The sequence below is a fragment of the Protomyces lactucae-debilis genome (genome assembly GCF_002105105.1).
Source record: "Protomyces lactucae-debilis strain 12-1054 chromosome Unknown BCR37scaffold_3, whole genome shotgun sequence".
NCBI lineage: Eukaryota > Fungi > Ascomycota > Taphrinomycetes > Taphrinales > Protomycetaceae > Protomyces > Protomyces lactucae-debilis.
This window is the reverse complement of record NW_024467995.1, coordinates 271819-289546: the sequence shown is the minus strand read 5'-3', so window position 1 is coordinate 289546 and position 17728 is coordinate 271819. Positions and strand designations below refer to the sequence as shown.

The 17728-nt window shown below is 51.0% G+C and overlaps 10 protein-coding genes across 10 annotated transcripts; 3 read left to right on the top strand and 7 right to left on the bottom strand.

Moving 5' to 3' along the window:
- Positions 1-72: 72 nt before the first annotated feature.
- On the top strand, positions 73-762 carry BCR37DRAFT_209383 (uncharacterized protein). The gene has a single exon (XM_040866414.1). The coding sequence runs from the start codon at positions 168-170 to the stop codon at positions 726-728; it is 561 nt and encodes a 186-aa protein (XP_040727411.1). The 5' UTR covers positions 73-167; the 3' UTR covers positions 729-762.
- A 34-nt stretch (positions 763-796) lies between these two features.
- BCR37DRAFT_391025 (uncharacterized protein) lies at positions 797-2332 on the bottom strand (the record flags this gene model as incomplete). Its single annotated transcript, XM_040870945.1, has 1 exon — positions 797-2332. One exon carries the CDS (start codon positions 2330-2332, stop codon positions 797-799), a length of 1536 nt encoding a protein of 511 aa, XP_040727410.1.
- Positions 2333-4008: 1676 nt separating this feature from the next.
- Positions 4009-4817, bottom strand: BCR37DRAFT_210119 (uncharacterized protein). The gene is made up of 2 exons (XM_040866419.1): positions 4687-4817; positions 4009-4646 (listed from the first exon to the last, which is right to left on the bottom strand). The coding sequence occupies exon 2, from the start codon at positions 4606-4608 to the stop codon at positions 4099-4101; it is 510 nt and encodes a 169-aa protein (XP_040727409.1). The 5' UTR covers positions 4609-4646; positions 4687-4817; the 3' UTR covers positions 4009-4098.
- Positions 4818-4986: 169 nt separating this feature from the next.
- On the bottom strand, positions 4987-6102 carry BCR37DRAFT_343739 (rhomboid family-domain-containing protein; the record flags this gene model as incomplete). Its single annotated transcript, XM_040867524.1, has 2 exons — positions 4987-5100; positions 5143-6102. The coding sequence occupies 2 exons, from the start codon at positions 6100-6102 to the stop codon at positions 4987-4989; spliced, it is 1074 nt and encodes a 357-aa protein (XP_040727408.1).
- Positions 6103-6457: 355 nt separating this feature from the next.
- On the bottom strand, positions 6458-7669 carry BCR37DRAFT_396883 (DHHC palmitoyltransferase-domain-containing protein). Its single transcript, XM_040871717.1, has 4 exons — positions 7543-7669; positions 7340-7502; positions 7292-7298; positions 6458-7251 (listed from the first exon to the last, which is right to left on the bottom strand). The coding sequence occupies exons 1-4, from the start codon at positions 7612-7614 to the stop codon at positions 6570-6572; spliced, it is 924 nt and encodes a 307-aa protein (XP_040727407.1). The 5' UTR covers positions 7615-7669; the 3' UTR covers positions 6458-6569.
- A 542-nt stretch (positions 7670-8211) lies between these two features.
- BCR37DRAFT_385701 (uncharacterized protein) lies at positions 8212-9828 on the top strand (the record flags this gene model as incomplete). Its single annotated transcript, XM_040870378.1, has 1 exon — positions 8212-9828. The coding sequence occupies one exon, from the start codon at positions 8212-8214 to the stop codon at positions 9826-9828; it is 1617 nt and encodes a 538-aa protein (XP_040727406.1).
- Positions 9829-10011: 183 nt separating this feature from the next.
- On the bottom strand, positions 10012-10446 carry BCR37DRAFT_376775 (uncharacterized protein; the record flags this gene model as incomplete). Its single annotated transcript, XM_040868670.1, has 1 exon — positions 10012-10446. One exon carries the CDS (start codon positions 10444-10446, stop codon positions 10012-10014), a length of 435 nt encoding a protein of 144 aa, XP_040727405.1.
- A 1132-nt stretch (positions 10447-11578) lies between these two features.
- Positions 11579-13944, bottom strand: BCR37DRAFT_209344 (anaphase-promoting complex, cyclosome, subunit 4-domain-containing protein). Its single transcript, XM_040866413.1, has one exon. The coding sequence runs from the start codon at positions 13844-13846 to the stop codon at positions 11711-11713; it is 2136 nt and encodes a 711-aa protein (XP_040727404.1). The 5' UTR covers positions 13847-13944; the 3' UTR covers positions 11579-11710.
- Positions 13945-13980: 36 nt separating this feature from the next.
- On the top strand, positions 13981-15151 carry BCR37DRAFT_376772 (GHMP kinase). The gene has a single exon (XM_040868669.1). The coding sequence runs from the start codon at positions 14021-14023 to the stop codon at positions 15071-15073; it is 1053 nt and encodes a 350-aa protein (XP_040727403.1). The 5' UTR covers positions 13981-14020; the 3' UTR covers positions 15074-15151.
- A 30-nt stretch (positions 15152-15181) lies between these two features.
- BCR37DRAFT_391018 (alkaline-phosphatase-like protein) lies at positions 15182-17582 on the bottom strand (the record flags this gene model as incomplete). The annotated part of the gene is made up of 2 exons (XM_040870944.1): positions 15182-17008; positions 17049-17582. 2 exons carry the CDS (start codon positions 17580-17582, stop codon positions 15182-15184), a joined length of 2361 nt encoding a protein of 786 aa, XP_040727402.1.
- Positions 17583-17728: the final 146 nt, after the last annotated feature.

The following is a 17728-nucleotide window of genomic DNA, read 5'->3' as shown; positions in this document are numbered from 1 at the left end:
CGCGTCTCTCGGCTGCAGTACTAGTCGACATGTTGGCGATGTGTTGATTCGCCCGACCTTGGAGAAGGTTTACCGACGACATATACAGTGACAAAACAGCTAAAATTTTTACAGAAATTTAGCAGCTCCACCCGACAACACCTCAAGCTCCCAACAAGCCTGCTAGCATGTCTGTCAACTACATTCTCTCGCTCTTGACGCCCTTGCGCATCGCCACGCTTTCTGCGACCGTCTCATCGAGCGCCTTCCTTTTTGGCAATGCAGGCTGCTCCATCTTTGGACCTGTCCCATATATTCTTCAGCTCCCTCCCAGCTCTGACAAGGCAGACGGCGACGCGCTCTCTGCTGTGCAGCGCGCAAAGCTCTGGGCCTACATGTATAAAGGCGCTATGCCCGTCATGATTGCCATGCTTGGCTCAAGCGTGGTGGCTTTCTCTACGGCTGCGTATCTATTCTCTTATGTGGACGCCACGCAACAAGGCAAGACAGGTAAGACAGTCGCCATCATCGGCGCTGTCATCAGTGCACTTGTGCCACCCTTTACCGTCTTCAAGATGGCGCCCACCAACAAGATCCTGCTGTCTGTGGCTGCCCAGGATCCAGGATCTGAAGTGCATGCCAAGTATGTCGATCGCTTGCTTGTGAAGTGGCGCGGTCTGCACTTGTATCGCGAGGTTGCGGGTGTTGCCATGCTCGGCTGTGCGCTGACGCTTTGCAACATGCACTAGGTATCTCTGTCTCTAGCATCTCTTTAAGCCATCGCAAACCTTATACAAGCACATTGTGAATACCTTCTCTACTTGAGTACAAGTCCAGAACTCTTTGGCCGTTTGAGCGGACTCAAGTCCTTGCCAAAGTCAAATACCTTCTTACCACCAACAATTGTCTTCTTTGGCGTATCGTCCATAAGTGTCCGCTGCCCAGCACCGAGCAACTTGCGCTTCTTCTTCATCTTGCCGCCCTGAGCACCAGCATCTTCCTCATCGCGTAATCTGATTTGCTGGTCTCGACTGGTGGGTGGACTCAACGGTATGACCGAGAGCTTGCGCGTCTTGTCCACAAACGGCGTCATTGAGAAATCGCTCTTCTTGGTCTTACCAGCAGCAGCCGCTTTCGCCAGCGCAGCAGATGTCATTGCTTTCGCTCCGCCTCGTTTCTTGACAACCTTTGCGGTTTCCTTGATAGCAGGAGAGTCTTCCCCAGAAGATGACCTCGGTGGTGATGCGACAAATTCCTCGACACTCATCATGACCTTCCCTTTACGTTTGGCCCCCGCGGCGGCTACAGCAGACTTACGAGCGCGTGGCTCATAATTTTCCTTGTCTGCCGCCAATGCTCGCCTTGCTGCAAGTTGCTTTTGCTTCTGTGCGGCTATTGCAACAGGCACTGCATCGTAGTCTGTCGTGGGTGGTTCTTGCAGTGTTGTTGGCGCAGCAGCACGTTTTCGAGGTCGTTGCACCGCCGGTGTACTTGTCTCTGACGGAGCTTGCTCGGGTTCTTGCTCTTCCTCCGATTCTGCGTCTGCAATGACAGGCTTTTTGACGGCCTTTGGAACGGCGATAGAAGCAGCTGGAGCTTTCTGCTTGACTGCTGGTTGGGCGAGCGTCTGTTGAGTGGCGGCCGCAGCAGCCAACGCTGCAGTCACCTGTGATGACCGTCGTCCAGCAACACCTTGCAGTGCTTGCTCTCTCAGTCGCGCTTCAGCTTCTCTCAGCAACATGGTCGTCAACTTGAGCGCCTCCCTCGATTCTCCCACATCAGCCTCCAATCCTGCAACACGTGCAGAAGTTTGCTCAAGTATATGTCCCAGCTTCCGGATTTCAATATCCTTGGCACGCACTTGCTCTCGGTGTTCACGCGAAGATCGATCACGCTCTCGTGCCAAATCACGCGCTTCCTTCTCCTCCACAGCGCGATCTGCAGCATCCTGTCGTAAATCACGAACTTCCTCGTCTCGCAGCTTAAGATCTTCCTTGAGTGCTTTGATTTCTCGCTTGAAGGAATCGGCCGTTGCGCGAGCTTGCTTGACGGCTTGCTGGTCTTGACCCTGCGTTGCTTCATGCGCTTGTCGTAGCGCGTCAATTTCGTGTTGTAATGCGACAACGCGCTTTTCCTGCGCCAAGATACTTTGTTGCGCCGTTTGGAGGTCTGCCTGGGCGTGTTGCACGCGTTCTTCTTCTTCATTGGTCAAAGCTGTTTGCGTGTCGAGCTGTTGTTGAAGTTCTGTAATGGTCTTTTCGAGGCGTGCACATTCGTACGCATGACCAACTTGAGCCGTGTGAGCGACGGCCTTGTAGTAGCCTACGAGGCTTGGCAACAGACCGGCCTCCATTGACTGGTATCTTGCTGTCGAGTAGAGATGGTTGCCTTTTGATTTGTTTTGTTTTTCTGTCGCAACTTCGACTCGCAAGTCGCAAAACACGTGCAAAGAGTCATGAATTCATAATCAACTAAATCAAGTTTGGCTATGTTCTACTGTAGTAGCAATTCTACGAGCACAGGGTCAACGAATCTACTGATCACGGTCGTGCTGTCGCGAACGGGTGAGAAGGAGGGAGAGGGAGAGTACCTGTGCTGGAGACAGCTGGACTTGAACAGATGTAGGTGAAATTGATAGATTTGTGAACTAAAGAAACAAGACAGCAGAAGGCTGCCCCTATGCCTCTATCAGAGTCGAGCGAGGGAACTGACAGAGAAGTAGAGATGAGAAAGCAGGAACGTTGTCAACGAGTAAGAGCGCGAGGAGACAACGTGATAGGTGTTTTCGGAAACGAGACGGACAAGAGCAGAAGGAGACACAGCGACAAGCTTTGTTGAGAGGCGTAATGTAGAAGAGAAGAAGTAAGCGTGGTGAATTGCCAGAACATGTAGTCAGAAATAGCCGGCGGCGTTCAACCCACCCACCACGCCACTCACCATGGGACCTCTCATGACTGCTCCAGACCCCTGTACCACGCCAACCACAATGGGGCCTCCCATCACAGCCTTCCGCCCACCGCCCTCGCCAAAAGGACCTCCCATGGCAGCTTCCCAGCCACCACCCAATAACTCGATTTGTTTGGAGAGGAAGGAATTGTCGTTCCTGATGCGTTCCATCATGGCTTCCACCTCCTGCTGCTTACTGGGTGGTGGCTGGGAAGCTGCCATGGGCAGGGTGGGTTCTTTGTCCCTGCTGCGCAGATTGTATGACTTGCTCATGTCTAATGAACAACTCCAGATCTCTGCACTCGAAACCAATCTGTAAGACCTTAGGATCCTTACGTCGCGGCTCCTCCACTTTCAGCACTCAAGCGAATATACGTATGTAGTAGGCCTGAGAATGAGATGTGGAAGAGATTAAAGTATCGAAAAGACAAGAAGAGAGCATATAAAGGAGCTGCCAGCACAGCAAGTCCGGGAGCACGTGCCATGCCATGCCATCTGATCGGTGAGGCGGACTGTGAGTCTGACTCTTCGAACAGCCCTCTCCCCTGAACTGTTTTGATCACGCCATAGCCACAAGGATCGAAGGTCTGCGAGATATCATACTACCATTCAAGACTCGACGGCTTGATGCTTTCACTGTCATTTCGTAATTTGTCGTATGCCACCGCGTGTTCTCTAATTCAAAAGTCAGGGGTGCCAACGTGCTTGCTTGTATCGTATACTGCCTGCGAGCAGGAACGAAAATAGACTGTTCTGGCCAAATCATGGCTGCGAGTGAGCAAGAAGCGTGACAGCAAAGTATGTGAGGAAGCGATCTGGTTAGGAAGTTCTGAAGCACGGAAGATGCTGCTGCGCTAAGGACCTTTGCCGACGACGGCCCGACGTTGCCGTGCTCCGTTGAGGGTTCTGCAGCTTCCCTTGCCTTCGCGCTTGATAGCCTGAACAGTCTCAACCTATAGCTCATTTCAGATAAGATTGCTTGATAATCACTCATCTTGCGATCGACCCATGTTCAGCATCAACTGGCCTGTCGCGAGATAGTGAGGAGACTCTGTATTGTAGCTGTAAAAAGATATTGTGTTGAATAGACGTCTAGCATGGATAGCTGACTACATGATTTACAGGGCCAAGGACAGTCTATCCATGACCACTGTTGCTTCGTGAAGCATAACGCTAGGCCTTCTGTGGCCAGCTGAGACTGAAGCCCTCATTCACCTTCAGGCCACAAGTGCTGTCGACACCCTGAGTTTGCAATGACTTTTTTGGAAATGTGAGTCGTGTCGTGATCCTGTCCAACAGACGACTGGGTTTGCAATAATCAGTTGATTCGAGACCCTGAAAGACAAAGGTGTAAAGACAGCCGCATGTAAGCAGTCCCTTTTCGGCGTTGCACAATTCAGAGAGTTGAACTTTGCCGAAGACTTTGGTGCCACGCTTTTGACAAACAGAGAAGGGTCGGGTGGTAGGGAAGGTAGATTTGACAAGAGTTCCACAGTCGGATGCTTGTGTTGCTGAACAATCAGGTTGATTCGTCGTTGCAGCGGTCACTTTGATCGAAAAGGAGCTCGTCTGCGATCCGCAGTTTGGCAACTCGGGCTTTGTAGTGGCTGCTGGAAGGCATTGAAGCATGTGCACAAATTGCAGCAGTAGAGCCATCTTCTGCCAAATAAAATGAGCCCCCATTTTTTAGTAGAGCCGACCAGTATTGTGTTTGCGCTGGACTATCGTAAGTTACCGTATTGGTATCGATGGAGGCAATACCTGCTGACGATGTCTGTGTCTGATGAGTTGTGTCGACTGGTTGGGGCCATGGTGGGAAGCCGAGGCGGTTGATATACATACCGAGATTCAGGAGACAATTCTCAACGGCTCCTCCCCTGATTTTTTTGACCAACAGAAAATTATTTTTTCACAGCCTTCCTACCTTGAGGAACATCACGGAACCTGTCGACTTGAGGCCAGGCTAACATGAATTCAGCACTGTCGAATCACTTCCTCATGGGACATGTTTTTCCTTGAAAATGCGTTTTCGCTAGCCTGATATGCTTTGTAGCTCGTCGCCTACTGAACGACTGCTTGTGTCTGAATATCGCCGATACTACACCAATTGCTGACTGGTATGCAACTGAGGTATTTACACCAAGAACACTTGACTGGATCCGCCTTGTAGAAGTTCTGACTAATTAGCATCAAGCAAAGGCAGCAACTGTGACTCACCTGAACAAGCAAGATATACGTAATGACAACAAGCACGAGACAAGCGCATCGTAAAGCATTGAAAGCCCACCACGCAGCTTTGCGTCCTTGAAAGAATCTGCCAGAGTGCTTGACTGTTGAATCTGTGCCAGTTATTCGTTTGATGGCATCCGGTGATCGCATCAAGGCAACACCCATGAGCAAGCCAAACATGAATCCTCCAATATGTGAAAAGTTGTCGACGCCTGGTAGGAGGCCCAGCACGAAGGAAATGACAATATCGAAAATGAGTGTAATGAGACCCTGCATGGGTTTCTGAATCTGCTTCCAGTGGTAGAGTAGGTCGAGTAAACTCAGACTGATGATGGAGAAAAGAGCGCCTGATGCACCTTGACTTGCAATACCATCGCCTGCAAAGTTGCCACCGAAGAGAAACCCGCCGATGCCACCGACGAGGTAAATGAAGGCAAAGATGGGTGTCCCTACCTCTCGCTCAACTTGTGGACCTAATCGCAATTGGAGCAGGAGATTGAAGGCGATATGGAGGACACCACCATGCAGGAAGATGGGTGTGATGAATCGCCACCATTGCGTTGGTTGCTCGTTTGGCTTTGCACCATTGCCACAGAGCTCCGCCAGTGAACAAGCATTCGAGGATGTGAGTGCCGATGCTGTGTTATTGGGGCATGGATACGCTGTGACAACGCCAGTTACATTGGCAATGGCATGCATGCACAGTGGATATCGTGCGCCCATGTTGATACTGTTGTAAACTGACGGCCCAATGAGGGGGTTGAATGACGGCTTGAGCTGAATCGGCGTCCCCGTCAGTTTCCAAGCATGTCCAAGCTGTCCAAGAAAGACGGCAAGTTGGATAGCACTCATCAACCAGCACCAAATTGGATAGCGTCGCCATACTTGACGCTTCTCCTGTATCAGACCATCGCGCGATCCAGGCTCTCTATCTGCCGTTGATTCCATGCTGTTCATGGGAATATCGTTATTCTGCCATTGCTGCTGATATGCGGGCGCATAGGCGGTCTGGTATGGTTGCTTGTGGTCGGTATATTCGTCTTCATAGGCTTTCATGTACGATCGCTCTGTCAGCCCTGCACTGCTTGTTGGCACATTCTCTGATGGTTGCGTCTGGTCTGTCATGCTCTTTGATTTGAGGGGCGAGTAATTGGCATGCTGGCTGTAGTAGTCTTGTGCAGGCCGACCGCTATGGTCGCGGGCGGCTGCGCTATGACCTTGACGTAAGCGGCTGTCGTACATGTCTTGGACAGTAAGCTGACTGCCCGAAGACTGTAGCGGGTGCTTTTGTACTGTATCCTTGCAGTACCCTGTCTGCCAAGGGAGAAGAAAGAAGGCTGAGCTATCTGTGTGGTCGTTGCGCTAAATTGGGTCGCGTCGCGTCAAGTCATGAGAATTAGTATTAGAACAGCTGACTACACCTCCAGCGACTCTCTATAGTCAGACATCTCTAGTTCATTGCGCGGCTCAAGTCGTCGGATCGGCTCGAAGGAATGCAGAGCTTCTCTTTCTCTCAGGCGATCTGTCGCTCTGGTCGATATTGCAAAGCTGTAGCCGTCACCCCTGATCCTATTTTTGTCAGCACATTCACTCCTCTCTGTGATTCGCAGCACTAACCTGGGCTGTGTTGGTACAAACCACAAGAGAGGCTCATGTCCCATAACTTGTTCCCAATTAAGGCGATAGCCCAAGTCAAAGATGTTGAAGACACCCGCCGGTGTGGCTGCGGTGAGGTAAGCCCGGGTATCTCCCTTGAAGCGCGTCTCCTCTAGGTATTCAATTGTAGTATAGTTACGCAGGACAAGGGAGATGTGCCATGCGCAAAAGAGACCAACTGTGAGTCCAACGACGCCAGAGAGAACAAGTAGGACGATCCAATTTCTGGTTGATGAGCAAGGATACTTGATTGGAGAGGCGTACATGGGCCAAAACTGGTCTTCGACTGAGGATGGGTCATTCAGCGAGAAGAATTCGCAGAGAAACCATGCTGTCATGCCACATAGGAATATGCACCAGGTGGAGACGTAGATGAGGAAGAGGATGAATTGCTTGTAGTTGTGGAAGCCGACACAAGTCGCGAGCCAGGGACAATGATGACTGCTGTTAGCAAGGCCAGCTGATTCATCGCGGCACTCACTCCATCTCTAATGATTAGCCTCGCGACTTGAAGCAGGAGGGGCCATACTCAAGACACACTTCCGACATGACCTGCAGTGATGTGCCCGGTCAGGCTTTCTCGAACAGCACTTTTGGCAGAATCGCTCGCTGCCGTCATCTTTGACTGTGACTGTGGCAAAATCTGGTCCATCCTCAAGCCTGTCCTGAGGCAATGCGTTGTAGTTGGCAGACTGATGTCAGCTAGTAAGTAGAGTGGTGGGCATGGCGTACCTCAGTGGCGAGCGTGCCGGCTGGAGAGCCTGGATCTGTAAAGCAGGCACTCGTATAGCTCCAAATAGTCATGCCATACCAGACACTGGAGATGCTAGCAAGACTGAATCCGAGCAGTCCTCTTACCTGCCAAATGCATATTGAGAGTGAAAAGGTGATCCACGCCCTTGTGATCAGCGTCGTTCTCAACAAATAAGGCCAGCTACCATGTAATGAGCGAATAGACGGCACCTAGAGGCACTACGATGCTAAGCCTGTGGCATGTTCTATCCATGACAGCGCAACATCTAAGCTTTGAGACCATAAGCAGGGGAACAGAGAGTGACTAATAAAGCAGAGAACGAGTCCAAAGTCAATCGGCCGTCAAGAGCACGTTCAGCCAGGCTAGGTCGCAGTCAGGCAGCTCCTGAATGAAAGCAAATGTGAAGAAGTCTTGAAGCAGCGGAGTCTTGTTCCTTTGTGTGGCAGACTGCAACGGCCAACAGCAACACCCAGGCAACCCGAAACACCCAACACGCACAGGCCGACTACCTCTTACTGCCCTCTATCGTCGGAGCGCATAGGACCCAGGTGTATTCTGCACGCTCCCTTCAATACCACCCGGCACACCGCCGTTTCCTCCCCTTGCCAAGCCCTTCGTTTCACAAGTAATTCCCCGGGTCGCCCATCATGCAGGCGGGCTCCCTGCGCGTCGAGCCAGGTCCCATTCAACGCCATAATCACAGTCGCAGTATCAACGACACCCACGCAACAAGCGCACCGCGTCGTTCTAGCTATGCAAAACCAGAAACAGCAGCAGCAACAGCAGCTGCGAACTTGAGCGGTACCTCCGCAGCACTCAAGGCTGCACAGCTTTCTAGTGCTCAGTATGCACAAGTCCCCATCAAGAGTATAGCGACGCCTTCGCCTGTCAAACCTATGCGGAATCCATATATGGCCGCTGCGAGTAAAGCATGGTCCAACTCGGCTGCCAAGTTATCTGATGCTGCGCCCATAAGCCGAGCAGGCAGTACGGCGACCATGGCGCATGATACCAAAGTGAGTTCTGTGACTGGATCGAGTCAGTTGAGGAGTAAGAGTCCCGCGCTTATACCGAGTCAGCGTGCGTCGCTGGAAGTGACATCTGCAGAAGAGCTAGCACCACCGATCATCCCTGCCAACACTGCGCCGTCACCTTCACAAGCTGTCTTTCTACATCCTGGTCAGCTAGGCGTACCGCTTCGTGGCCGCATCTCTCGGTCACAATCTTCTGATCGTCAATCAAGAGCGCGCTCACGGTCTGCGTATGACGCGCAACGGTCTACCTCCTACACAGTCGCAGAACAAAGTGTCTCAGGTCCACTTGCAGCAGCACGTATTTCCTTCGCTCAAGATCGGACATTACATGAATTGATGGCGAACGATACCTCTGATGCGAGCCACATGTCACCACCACCGCTCTTCAGACCGTCTTCTTCAAGTCGTAGTCGCAGTCGTCATGCGAGTGGACAACAACAACACCCACAACAAGCGCCGTATGCGCATTACACGCACAGTAAATCGACAGGGAGTTTGGTAGATCGACACGGTCAATCTACTTCTCCTAGCCTCACTGTCAATAATGCCGGTAACACACGCTTGAGTGTCGATGGTGGCCGTGCGGCACTCATGGCAGCATCCCTGAGCTTTGCGCATCATGAACAGGAAAATCCACGCGCTGCAACACCTAAAGTTGAACCGTACAACTATGTCACCCATTCTCAACGCATCACCCTACGTAAAGAACCGTCGCAGTCAGCGAAACATTGGGCAAAGTTTTTGAAGCATGGACGGGTACAGCCGATTCCACCACAGGATAGGAAACGGTATGAGGGACTCTGGGCAGCGAACAAAGGACTGTTGCTTGAAGATGTTCCACGATTCAGTGAAGAGGTGGTGAATGTCGTTGTTCGTGATATTTGGTCACGCAGTCGATTACAGGATGACATACTCGCACAAGTCTGGCAATTGGTGGATCGTGATGCCAAGGGTCGATTGTCGAGAGATGAATTTGTCGTTGGGACATGGCTGATTGATCATCGCTTGAGGGGTAGAAAACTACCGCATCGACAGGAATTGACGGATGATATCTTTGCGCCGGGTCCAATGACGCGATTGGGTATCAAAGTTCCCAAGAAGCTGAAGCATGATACAGCCAAGTATCTTGATCCTTCCATCAGTCGAAAGTCTGAACGCAAGGCGCAAAAGGAGGCTGCGAAAAGACTCAAGAAGGAGAAAAGAATAGGTCTTGTTCGGCAAATCGCTTGATGTTGTGCACACAAGAAGAAGGCTTTGTCTCATTAGGTAGGGTCTGAGGGTCTCTTTACTGTAATGAATGCTATGACATGACAAGTCCGCGATGATGAGAAACTAAAACGGTATCATCACGCTTTAGGTATGCAATTTTGCCACGCTGCGCTCGTTTAATCATACCTGCGTTCATCTTGAGGCTCAATCCAGCTCATCTTCAGGTAGAAAGTCTTGACGCTGAAGTCCGGGAGCGGGTGACCCTTGCTGACCACGCGTATTGACGAAAGGGAGTATAAATTGGGGAAGGAAGGATCTCGGCTCCGGTGGCATTTCAGTCTGAGCTTCCTGTTCGATGCGATCCCTAGATTCCTGTCCTGCTGATGCCGGTGCCGATGGTGCAGGAGTGTTCGCTGCTTGACCATTGCTTTCCTTGACGGGTGCCCTGCAAATAGGACAGACACCATTGGTTTTCAGCCACATCAAGCAGCATTCTTCATGATATGCGTGCTTGCAATCCAGCACAACAAGTGTCTCCTCCGGCTTATAAGCATCTTGACAAATACTGCAATCCTCGTCCACAATAATGTCGCTGTGTTTCTTCTTTCCCTGCCACTTCTCACGACGCAAAGCGTGCATGGCCGCTTCTGAGGAGGGGTGAACATTGGATTGCGGGTTTGCATTCATCATATCAGAGATGATATTATCAAACATCTCACCTGATGCAAAATCACCAAACGGTGCACCATGTTCAGCAATGGTCGCTTGCAGCGCTTGTGCCATGAATGTAGCAAGATCCGGAATTGTTGTGAAGTCTTGTGGATGCTGTGCATCATGTGGCGGCGCACCCGCTCCAAACACGAACCTGTGCGTATGCGTGTGAAGCGGTTGTTGTCCGTCCCCTGTGTTTGGCCCATGATCCGTCGCTGCAGCAGGTCCATGGCTTGAGAAGAAGCCACTTGTGCTGTGGCTATGTGTGTGCACTTCTGAACCCCAAGAGAGAGTCACCGTTGAACCGCCAGGTCCCTGCGTTGTCCGCGTGAATGATGTTGTTGGCGTTTCCGCTTGGTTTGTAAAGTCAAAGTTGAAGACTTGCGAGAAGAACTCGTTGAAGGGCGGTGGATTTGGTTGCGCATTATATTGCTCTGCTGCATTTCGTGGTGGCGCGCCGGGTTGTGCGGCTTGTCTCTGCTGCTGCTGCTGCTGCTGTTGTTGAGGATGTTGGTTTGGCTGGCCAGTAAAGAGCTGACTGAAGGAGAAGCCTTGCGGGGGTGCAGATTGCTGTTGCTGTTGCTGCCCCTCGTTGGTCCGCCCTGTCAATGCAGTTGGCAGAATGGACGACAAGAGATTCGTCAGCATACTTTGCAGCCCAGGCACCGGTTGCTCTGCAGTCTGTGGCGCATCAGACTGTGCTGAGTTAGACTGCTGGCGCATCTCATGTTGTTCGGCTGCCTGTTGCGCTTGTACCGCTTCTCGATGCGCGCGCACTCCCTCATTTGTTGGCATTTGCGCTGACCCTGTATGCGTAGATTCCTGTACAGCTGGCGGTGTCTCTACCAAGGCGACAAACTCAGACCCGCAGCCAGCGCATGATAAAACACCGGGCGCTTGCTCGGGTAAGACACTGTCGCAATTGTAGCACTGCAGAAGCGGCATCTGCTCTGCGGAATGAAAGAGACCGCCTGAGCAGGACAGGTTACCAGCTTTTCCTTTTGAGCAGTAGAAGGTTGATGCCACACAGGGCGATGGGACAGAGTAGTGTCTTGTCCAGTGCTGATCCATGAAAGTGTCGATGACAGCGCGCCTCGAAGTGACACGTGCACCAGTGGAGATCCAGATGGGCATTTTTGTTCGTTCAGCTTCCATCGCAGAGACGAGTCCATGGCATGAGGGACGGCTGTGGCTATGCAGCTTCCACCATGTCCGTATCACCAGTCTCTGTCTGTACATTATCCAGCTCAAATATGGTGAATCGCTGCCGGTCAGAAAGCAGATAGCACCCGGTTCTCCTGCGTCGGCGGCCATTCGCACTCAGACTGACAGCATGCTGCCCGGCAGGGAGCACGCGCACTGCTGTTGGCTTCAACTGCCGCACACTGTGTTTGAACGTCGGTTGTGCCTCCATTTCACCCAGCTCTAGGCTTGTAGGCTTCACTGCAAGTAGCATCGTGCTTCGTGGGTCATCATGAGTGCTCGCAAGAAGCAGGATTTCCGACTCATTGACGACCATGTCTTCAATGGCAGGAGTTGGCAGGCCATCGAGCTGAATCTCGAATTTTCCTGCTTGGTAGAAGATCTGATCATTCTTCTCAGTTGTCCGAACAAGCGATAATTGAGTCGCTCCTTCCTCAGTAGCCAATTGCTGTGCCAGGAAGCACACAGCATCACACCTGCTCGCAGGTCTCCTATTGAACAACAGTCTTCCAATAGCCGCCCCGGTACTTGAAGAAAGCTGAACTCTTGATGATTGTCGCCACTGCGCTCGCAGCAATTCAGCGGGTTTGACAAAGAACGACTTGCATAGTGCATTCATGCGCTGAACTGACGACTTGAGCGACGCATGGAGTGTCTCGTGATCAAGCAAACCGGGAAGCACAACGTTGACCAAAGCTTGCTCCGACCTTTCCACATCGAAGAACGAAGCGATGCGACTCCGAGGGAAATGCTGCTTGATGTAATCAGCCACCTTGGAAATAGGAACAGGCATTGGCATGTCTGGGAACTCGTCATCAGGCGAAAGCCGGTCAATTGTATAGCCCAGCCAGCTGCAAAACGCCGAAAACGTCGTCAACTCCGTAGCAATGTCACGTAAAAGCATGTGCAATTGCGCCATCAAGAACGACACCTGTTTAATGGCGTCGTCGATCTCGTCAAACCCAAGTGGTTGCTTTGTCGGTGTGTGTCCTTCTCTTGATACATCACGTAGATTAGACAGCATGACAACGAGTCGCTCACATGCTGGCAGACACGATTCGAAGACCAGATTACGCATCGACTTGAGCGACGCAGTGCACGTCTTCTCCCAACGCTTGACCAAGCGCATGCTGATAGTCTCTTCAAACCACCAACTCATGAGTGCATCAGGCTTGCCCGTGATGAGCAGAGTGTAGAGTGCATATCGGACAACCATCTCCTTCTCTTCTCTCGTACCACCATCTGTGTCCTGAACACCATCAACAACGCCATCGTATGCAGCCTTTCTGGCATCTTGGACAACGACCCATTCCTCCTGTAAGCACGACAAGGACTCTGTCAGATATCGCGAAACAGCGTGAAAGTCATTGAAAGTATTGACGAGCTCGCGCAAATGACGGTTGATTTGTCGAAAAGCTGTCATGTGATAGACGCTCAGCCATACTCCTCTGGAATCAGTATAGAGCAACGCATGCATGGTCAGATCCGCGGAACTCGCGAAATGTAGGAGCTTGGCATCTTGATTAATGTCGGTGGCCACCTCAATTTCTAGTGCGCCAAGAACAAGCTTGAGTTGCAATGCATCGTTGCATACAACAACAAATGAAATACGATCAGTCCGTTTCTCGAGATCATGAATGACCGACTCAACTGCGCTTTTCGCTGTGAATGTGTGATCTTCACCGGCACTTGCATTCAGCAGTGGCGGTAGATGTGGTAACTCTTTGCGGATATCCAGGGGCACCGTCGGCTCTTGATTGCCAGCATTCAAAGAGCTCTCGAGCCAAGCAAGAAACACAACAGATCTCCCTTGCTCTGTCTTTTCGCTCGAGACAGAATTGACCAATTTCCCATCATTGACACCGATATAGCGGATAGCTCCATCATTGCAGCCGACCACAAGGACTTTACCGTCAGGTCGCCACGCTATACTTGTGATGGCTGAAGAGACGCGCAGATCAGACACATAGCTCGTCCATACACGAACACCATCGAGTCTGTGCAGATGAACCTCGTCCGTGTCTGTGACTGATGCGAGGAGATCCATGGTAGGACACCATGAGAGCAAGTCTGTCTTGAGTGGCAGCGGGCTCGTTCTTTCGCCATAGACCGGGAAGTGAGACATCCGGCAGTCAATGATGAGCTAGCTTAAAGCATTAGAGAGCCAATCGGCTCAGCATCAAGGACATTGCTTGAGTGTCGTTGTGTAGCAGCAGACGCGTGCGACCGTGAAATTTAATCTCGCTACAATCAAGCCAACAGGACAGCAACCCATCGTCATTGCCTTGTTCTCTGCAGCATGAAGGGCTCAGGCAGCATCAAAGTCCCATGCTCATCTGCCAATATCGGGCCAGGTTTTGATACCGTCGGCATCAGTCTTTCCATCTACCTGACACTCAATGTACGGACTGGTGTCGATGAAGAACCCATCTGCCAGCTATCCTATGAGGGCGAAGGCGCCGATGAAGTGCCATTGGATCCTGAACAGAACCTCATCACGCGTACTGCGCTCTATGTGCTCAAATGTCACAACATCACAGCCATTCCAAAGGGAACAAGAATACACATCAACAACGGTATTCCCCTTGGTCGAGGGCTTGGGTCTTCTGGTGCTGCCGTTGTTGCTGGTGTCATGCTCGGTGATATGCTGGGTGGATTGAAGCTTTCAAAGGAGAGGATGATGGATTACTGTCTCATGATTGAAAGACATCCCGATAATGTCATGGCTGCCATGATGGGTGGCTTTGTTGGATCTTTCCTCAATGAGCTCAGCGAGGAGGATACAGAACGCAAGGAGATCCCACTCAGTGAAGTTCTACCAGAACCTGCAGGCGGTATCGACACTGGCCTACGTCCACCAGAACCACCAACCAATATCGGCCATCACATCACATTTGGCTGGGCAAAAGAACTTCGAGCCATTGCCATTATCCCGCAATTCGAGGTATCCACTGCAAAAGCGCGTGAAGTCCTACCGACCCAATACTCACGTAGTGATCTCGTCTTCAATCTACAAAGACTCGCTGTATTGACCACGGCACTCGCAAGATCTCCACCAAACCCAGATCTCATCCATCAGGCAATGCAAGATAGAGTGCATCAGCCCTATCGAAAGACACTGATTCCAGGTCTTCCAGAAGTCCTTGCATCGGTCACGCCAAAGACACATCCCGGTCTTTGCGGTATCTGCCTTTCTGGCGCCGGTCCAACCATCTTGGCGCTTGCCACGCGTGATTTCGACCATATTGCACAAACTATCATGGATAAGTTCAAGGCGGAAAACATCACTTGCACCTATGAGGTCTTGGAACCTGCATATGACGGTGCGACTGCTTCGTTCACGCCTGCGTGAAGACTTGTTCAAAGACTGGTCGTCGCTAGTGTGTAGAAGAAGGACCAAGCCACCTCATACAGTACTTTTGGGCTAAATACCTGGACTGTTAGCTGTTAGATGGCAGGTTCAACTGCATACCGAATAGATGAAGAGGTGATGGCGCAAAATGTAGCAAGATAGGCATAGAGCGAATGCATACACAGATGACAAGACGACCATGAATGATCTTGCGAATTGAAGACGATCTTCACCTAGACTTCCTGGCTGGTGCTGCGTCCATGCAAAGATCTCTGCTTGCCAAAAGAAGGCACCGAGAAAGCTTGAAAGGAAGAGTAAAATGCCTACCACCACGGCATTATAGCTTGCTACGCCATTATACGCTTGTGACAAGTCCAAACCTGATAATGCGTTACTGTTGCCCATCGCAAAGAAAGTAGATTGTTGCAATATGCATAACGTGACAAGCACGGATTGTTCAACCCAGACTGGCCGAGTAACAGAATCTGGTACTCGTAGGCTGCGCGCAAGTCCAAGTAGCAGGAGTAGAATGGGTAGATTCTCCAATCTTGCTTGCAAGCAAAAGACAAGAACAACCAGCATACGTGCCAAAGCAACCCTTGAGCTTGGTGTTCTTCGCAAAAACACGAGGACTGCTCCGCAAGCCATCATGAGCCACGCAAACGCAGGTTGCACAAGCAGATTCTCTTGTAATGCTGTATTCTGCGTATATACTGCAAACTTGAACGCGGCAATACTGCCCAGTGCAAGCCAGAGGGGCGTCCAGTGTAACTGAAAGTGAGACTGCCGAGCAAGCAACAAGACAATCGCAAGAAAAGTGGCGAGCAACGCTCTCTCGAAGAGTGCCGGTTCGTTCTTGAACCATCCACTCAAATCATCCATACCAGCAAACTTCTGACCAGTCTGATTGAATCTTCTGAGCAGACGGAAGAGAAGTAAGGAAATGACGGCTCTGCCTGCAGTCTTTAAGTCCAGCCTGCTGGTCTGCGAGAGATCAAACAGCTGCAATCCAAGTAAAAAAGCAGCAGTGAGGTAGTACCAATATACTTGCTCTTCTTCAACGAAACTGGATGCAAATGCTGTGGCCGCATGACCGGCCGGGACTAGAAGGAATGCGAGTTCGCTAGTGGATGTATGTATCTTGATGTAGCACGTCAATGCGACAACAGCAACGGATCCAAGCAATGCAAGACCAACTGCCATATCTGTCAAGTTGTAATCGTTGGACGAGGCTTTGAGTAGTACCTGCATCTGTTCCAGTGCATTCAACAAGTCAGCTTCGCTGCTGGACGAATGGTCCGCAAAGTCAATATTGACCAAGTCGCAGGAGCCCATCGAGTCCACCTCGGAGCAAGGTAACTCTGTTCCTATGAACTTCGAAATTCCACCAGCCAAGAGTAAGCGTTGCAATTGACGCGCATTCTGTCGCAAAGCTGCTAGTCGGTCCTTGCTATCGCTCCATAATGGAAGCACAGCTGCAGGAATTTTTCCAATAGCATTGATTGGAATGGGTGTTCCTGTAAGTAGTGACAGCATCGGTACAAGGTCAGACTGCAAAATTGGCCGGTAAAAAGAAAACTCGGCATCTTGTTGCGCAGGCCAGGTTTGTTTGAGTGAGAGGCCCTTGAGTCGATCACTGATCAAGAAAGCAGCAGTCTGAGTTTCCGCATCACTTGCACCACCGTGATTGCCTGTTGCTGTCATACCGTGGTCACCTACAACCATAATGGCAGTCGAATGCCCTGACGTCTTGTCTTGATCTCTGATGAACATGTGGATTTGGTCAATAATGGTGTCCATCTCCTTTTGCTTGAGGGGCATATGGACTGAGCTTGGACCAGATAGATGACCGATATGATCGAGGCCGAGGTAGTGAAGGATGATGGTGTCCCAGTTTGGGCTAGACATCGCAGGGTCGATGTGTCTTGTGACATTCTTCAGTTAGCTTGAGATGGTGAATGTATTGAATTCGTACATGATCCACATCTGTAAAATCGCTCACAAAGAAGGATGTGGTTCCTTCAGACTCAACGAATGAGTTTGGGAAGAGACGTAGCCACGTATCGTCTCCATACATGTGAATCTTGCGGGACTGAGCAACCTGCTGCTGGACCCAGGAGTCTTGCATTGAGTCTGCAGATGCGCCATCCGGCTCAGCGAGGTTCAATATGGCATCGAGGAAACCAGAGATGGATCCTGTTGTCAAGCACTTGAGACGTGGCAATGTAACGGTGGGCGTCGAGGCACGCGCGGTAAATGCTAGGACTTCTTCCTTGAGTATCTTTGAGTGCAGCGTGTGCATGGCCGAGTCTGGTCCAAAAGCAAAGTCTGAGCGCAGTGCATCGATGACTATGAAGATGAGGCGGTCAAATACAGCAGGAACATCGTCTGGGTGGGCAGATGCATGTCCTGGGAGAGCAGCTTTTTGGAGAGGGAAGAAGCCTCTAGCGAAGAAGAAGAGACCGGCTAGTTGGAGCAGACAGAGCAGAGCCACATGATGCCGCCTCATGCTGATTCTATGATTGGGTAGGATGCATATAGCAGGCAGTACAGATACAGTACAAAAGTAGAGTTGAAGCCTGCTGCAGTCCGAGTTTGACTTTGAGTCTTCAGATGGGCAGCACAAGACACACCCGGGTGTCCCTCAGAGCAAGT

Coding starts and splice junctions, on each gene's coding strand:
- BCR37DRAFT_209344 (XM_040866413.1), bottom strand. CDS start 13,846: ATGTCTCACTTCCCGGTCTATGGCGAAAGAACGAGCCCGCTGCCACTC.
- BCR37DRAFT_396883 (XM_040871717.1), bottom strand. CDS start 7,614: ATGACTATTTGGAGCTATACGAGTGCCTGCTTTACAGATCCAGGCTCT. Junction 7,503..7,542: donor CCGGCACGCTCGCCACTGAG/GTACGCCATGCC, acceptor AGCTGACATCAG/TCTGCCAACTACAACGCATT.
- BCR37DRAFT_210119 (XM_040866419.1), bottom strand. CDS start 4,608: ATGGGGGCTCATTTTATTTGGCAGAAGATGGCTCTACTGCTGCAATTT.
- BCR37DRAFT_209383 (XM_040866414.1), top strand. CDS start 168: ATGTCTGTCAACTACATTCTCTCGCTCTTGACGCCCTTGCGCATCGCC.
- BCR37DRAFT_376772 (XM_040868669.1), top strand. CDS start 14,021: ATGAAGGGCTCAGGCAGCATCAAAGTCCCATGCTCATCTGCCAATATC.